Source organism: Nansenia antarctica (assembly GCF_963989245.1).
Source record: "Nansenia antarctica genome assembly, chromosome: 6".
NCBI classification, from domain to species: Eukaryota; Metazoa; Chordata; class Actinopteri; order Argentiniformes; family Microstomatidae; genus Nansenia; species Nansenia antarctica.
Genome location: NC_137676.1, coordinates 14,178,649 through 14,183,648, shown reverse-complemented (window position 1 = coordinate 14,183,648; position 5,000 = coordinate 14,178,649). Strand labels below are relative to the sequence as shown.

The window sequence follows — 5,000 nt, the reverse complement described above, 5'->3', positions numbered from 1 at the left end:
CAAAGATGTTGACCTCCCCGCCCACTCCGGTAACGTTCTATATATATATATACATGTATATATACGGTATATGCCAATTAGCTGACGCTTTTATCCATAAAATCCATTTTATCCGCTTTTATCTATTTATCCATAAAGACTTACATTACAGTAAGTGCATATACATTTTTCAGTATGGTCACATCGGGAATCAAGCTCACAACCTAAGTGTTGTTAGCGCCATGCTCTACCAACTGAGCCACAGAGAGCCATATTCAAATCAACAACTTTAGCTTGAAGTATTCTTTAACATGTTCTGACTGTTACAGTTTCCCCACTAACAAGATCAAGACCAACTGTGTCTGATGAACTATGGGGTCAGTGACACACAGCTGGTGAGGGAGATTATCTCTCCCATTACTAGTCTTGAACGCAGCCCTCTTATGATGTTAATCTGCTACCATGATATGACTGATAAAAGACCACACATGACCAGCCTTGATCTCTCCTACTCATTACTAAAGGTCTTATGATATCAGAGTGAAACAGATAAAGACGGCCCCCTCCAAGACCAGTTTAACACTCGTATGCACCGGGACGTGACGGGAAATTAGACCGTTTACATTCAGCGACACAAGAATAGGAACAAGATTAAGATACAATTGCAGACACGCATGGCCAATTGGATCTGCTTATGAATGGGACACAGGGCTCCCATGTGTACTTCCTGGTTTCTTTTATGACATACTGTAATCTCTGTCTAATCCCTTGTTAACTCATTCCACTGCAGAGACAGAGGAGAGGAGACCCTCAGCTCTGTTGCGAGTACTCATGAATCTCTAATGCATAATGCCAGGTCCAGCATTGGTCGAACCCTTCAAACTGTTCCCATGCAGTGTGACTCAACACTCATGGGGATTGTGGTAGGTCTGTCCCACCTTGTTATGAGTCACAGAAGCCATGTAGTTATAGAGTACTGTACTGTAGGTAAGTACAGTATATGGCATTGGCATGTGGGAACTTACAGTTTTTCCCAATAATGTAAAGATGTTTCCTGAAACTATAGCTCAATTTCTCAAAATTCTAAACACAAAACTGAAAAGAGTTAAAAATGTTGTAAAAACTAAAAACTCTCTTTTCTAAACTGATTTTTTTCCACCAAAACAAAACACATAGCTATCATGAATATCTCTTACAGAGAATCAATTAAACACCGGTGTGCTAAATTAAAAAAACTACCATCAAAATAGTGTTTATGTTTTGGCTTGTGTAGACATTGTTCTCCTTTGTTGGAGATTTTTTGTTGCTGTCCCAAAGTTTTTTTTGTTGTTGTCCCAAAATAGGTTGCAATTTAAACACTGTATTAACACTGTTGCCTTCTTCTTTCTCCTTTTCCTCTCACTCGTCCTCTTCCTCTTCCTCTCTGTTATCAACCCTGCTCCACCCCCCACCCCCCCCACCCCCAATACAGTAGAGGTCACCTGAGGCCTCTTTTATGCTCTGACACATGATTGAAGTGTTTTGCCATTTGAGATTGAACAGATGAGAAGTAAAAGCAATTGGTAATTAGGGTGTAGCATTTTGAAGGCCAGTGTTTTCCAGGTGAACAAAGTGTACTAAATGATGCAATTTGTGCTTAGAGTTTTGCCAAAATGTGATTTAGAATTGCTATTTGAGTGAAAGCAATGGAATTGTGCTTAGAGTTCAGCAGTCTGGAGTCTTGTTGTTGATAACTTTTTCACCCTTGTGTGAATAGTTCCATTTTCTCCCTACAAGGGAGAAAAACTGTAATATACAATGCTTGCGGTTGGTAGCTGGCTTCTTAAACCCTTTGAACTTTACATGACATACTGTACACCATGAGACCGATCATGAGACTCACATGAGGTTGTTGGCGGGGTTCTCACATGGCTTAGTCTGAATATTTCAGTGAATGTTTCAGTACAGTGTAACACATAATGCACCATGTCGGACTACATCGTTCTGCTGTGGCTTGGGATGGTCCAATGGTTTAGCACTGCAGCTTACAGTGCGCACACATGCCTGGCATGTCGGCATGGGTTCAAATCTGGCCCTTGCACTGCTGACATACCTTCTCTTTCTTACTTTCACTGTCTCTTAATTACAAATATAACAATGGGACATTTACATGTGTCTGGCAACGAACTCATGGGGCCCTATTATGCACTTCATCAATAAGACGAGGCGGTAGATCTAAACTTAAGACGTGGAGGCGTGGTCAAGGCCACTTTGCTATTATGCGTGCTGTAGTGGGCGCCTAAAACCCTGCGCTAAGCAAAGAAATTAGTCATGGGTGTGTTTTGGGCGTCTTCTCAATCAACCCAATCAGCGTGCCAGGTGCCATTCCCTTTAAGAACCGGCTGCGTTGAGTCATTAGCGCTATGCTATTATGGAAGTCCTGAGAAGGAGGTCAGCGCGCTTCTCTGCCTCTCCCTTCTGAAATAAAGCATTTATACTGTGACCGTAATTGACGTCTTGCCGTGGAGCCACGTGCGTGTTCATGTGTGCCCACATGCATGCGCAAACCGCGGAGGCGCGCTCGTGTTTCAAAACGTGCATGAAGTCTAAACTTAAGAACTTTTCAAACCACTTCTTAGCGATAGGAGCAAAGTCAGATCGCATAATAGCAGGGGCGCCTAGTGCACTTCATTAACATATGAACACTCCCACAATGAGCAATATATGCACGGGAGTTTTACGTCTTATGTGTGGGCGCCTATCGACACCTGCATAATAGCAGTAGCGCGTATGAAGCGCATAATAAGGGTGGGGGTAGGTCTTAACCTGGCGGTGCGTCTTAATTAACACTTAAGACGGCAAGTTAAGAAGTGCATAATAGGGCCCATGGTGTCGCTGACGGGGTTTCATACCATATCAGCATAACAGATAATAAGCAGTTTTATCAGGTATATGTAGTCAGGATAGGATTCTTTTGGAAGAAAAGGCAATTATGAAGTCTGTGTGCGTGATTGTGGGGGCGGGGGGGTGTACACGTGTGTGTGTGTGTGTGTATGCGTGCGTGTGTGCGTGCGTGTGTGTGTGTGTGTGTGTGTGTGTGGCAACTTACTCATGGGGTCGGTGGCGGGGTTCTCACACAGCTCGGTCTTGGCCTCTCCGTTGGGCCTCTCGCTGGGCTTGGTGGACAGGCGCGAGGACATGGTGGCAGCGGTGACCACGGCCTTGAAGCTCCTCTTCCTCTTCTGGACGTTGAGCTCCGGGTGGAAGATGATGACGTACACCTTAGGCATGTAGAGCATCCCCAGTGCTACGGAAGCACTAAGGTTCATGGAAATGGTCAGGGTGGTCGTCTGGATGTATAGCTGGAGAGGGAGGGGGGAGGGGGAGAGAGGGAAAGGGGGGAGGGTTATTATGCACATCCAAAGTACTGCTCCTCATTGTCTGTCTGCCTGCATGGATAACCCCGGCCATCAGTAATCAAATACAGCCAGTAATGAGTAAATAAGCCTCCTCCATGCTGATTGGACTTCGAGCACTTATCTACATGTTGTCTGGATGTCTGACTAAGAGAGAAGGAGAATCTGGTCCAATCAATTATGCCATAGTCAGCGACTTGTGCAGCACCTGTTACACACCTAGGATTAGCTGGTCTGGAGAGAGAGACATGAACACCACTGCACACTCATTCTGACCATACTGCAGACGGTCGCAAGGTGATCTGAAGAGAATAGGGCCACACTTGTTTAAGTGTGTAAAATGTGACAACTGTCCTCCTCTCACAGCATCGGTTAGGCTCGTTCAGGTATCTCACAGCATTTCTACCTACTGTAGGCTGCCATATTCTCAACACCAGTGGAGGCTGGTGGAGGTTGAAATCAGCGGACGGGCTTGTCATAATGTATGAAATAAAATGGAATGGACATGCATTACAATAAGTCTGTCCTCCGATTTCTACATTGAGATAAGTATTGAACTCATCAACATTTTGTCCAGTAAATGTATTTCCAACGAGCCTATTCAAGTGAAATTTGCACCAAACAATCCAGACAAAAAATCTTGCATTAAAACATTAAAGTCCATATGTAAATAAAGTTATGTGTAATAAAGTGGAATGAAACAGGAAAAAAGTATTGAACACACTAACTGAAATTAATTCAATACTTATTGGAGAAGCCTTTGTTTGTAATGACAGCTTCAAGGCGCTTTCTGTATGAAGTAAATAATCGCCCGCAGTATTCAGGTGTGATTTTGGCCCATTCCTCTACACAGATTGTCTTTAAATCTTGAAGATTGCGGGGGGGCCGTCTTGTGAATCTGGATCTTCAGATGCTTCCACAAATGTTCAATTGGGTTTAAGTCAGGTGATTAACTGGGCCATTCCAACAAGTTGATTTTCTTTCTCTGAAACCAATTGCGAGTTTCCTTTGCTGTATGCTTTGGATTGTTGTCCTGCTGGAAGGTCCACCCACGTCTCATCCTCAGCATCCTGGTGGATGGCAGCAGGTTCATCTCAAGAATCTCTCTGTATATGGCTCCATTCATTGTTACTTCAATGATATGAAGTCTGCCAGTACCATGAGAGGAGAAACAGCCCCACACCATGATACTTCCACCTCCAAACTTCACTGTTGGTATAGTGTTATTCGAGTGATGTGCAATGCCATTTCTCCTCCAAACATGGTGTGTTGTGTGACAGCCAAAAAGTTACATTTTGGTCTCATCTGACCAGAGTACATGCTCCCACTAGTTCACTGCCTTGTCCAAATGTTGTTTGACAAACCTTGAACAAGCTTCAACATGTATTTCTTTCAGTAGTGGAGTCTTGCGGGCTGAGCGTGCACAGAGGCCATGGCGGTGGAGTGCATTGCCTACTGTCCTTTCTGTCACAGTTGTACCTGCTGCCTCCAAGTCTTTCTGGAGCTCTTTCTTAGTGGTCCTTGGCTCTTTGGCTACTCTTCTAAGTATCCTTCCGACTCCCTGATCAGAAATCTTGCGAGGAGCTCCTGTGCTTGGCCAGTTGATGGTGGAGTGATGTTGCTTCC

At 44.2% G+C, this 5,000-nt stretch overlaps 1 protein-coding gene across 1 annotated transcript in view; it reads right to left on the bottom strand.

Annotated features, from left to right (window-relative positions):
- Nucleotides 1-5,000, bottom strand: part of LOC308161206 (metabotropic glutamate receptor 7-like) — a gene marked incomplete at both ends in the record, with an annotated part of 57,960 nt that overhangs the window by 2,687 nt on the left and 50,273 nt on the right. Inside the window, one exon of the mRNA XM_080535187.1 lies at nt 3,068-3,320. Coding sequence (XP_080391313.1) covers nt 3,068-3,320 — 253 coding nt within the window. The remainder of the gene's footprint in view (nt 1-3,067; nt 3,321-5,000) is intronic.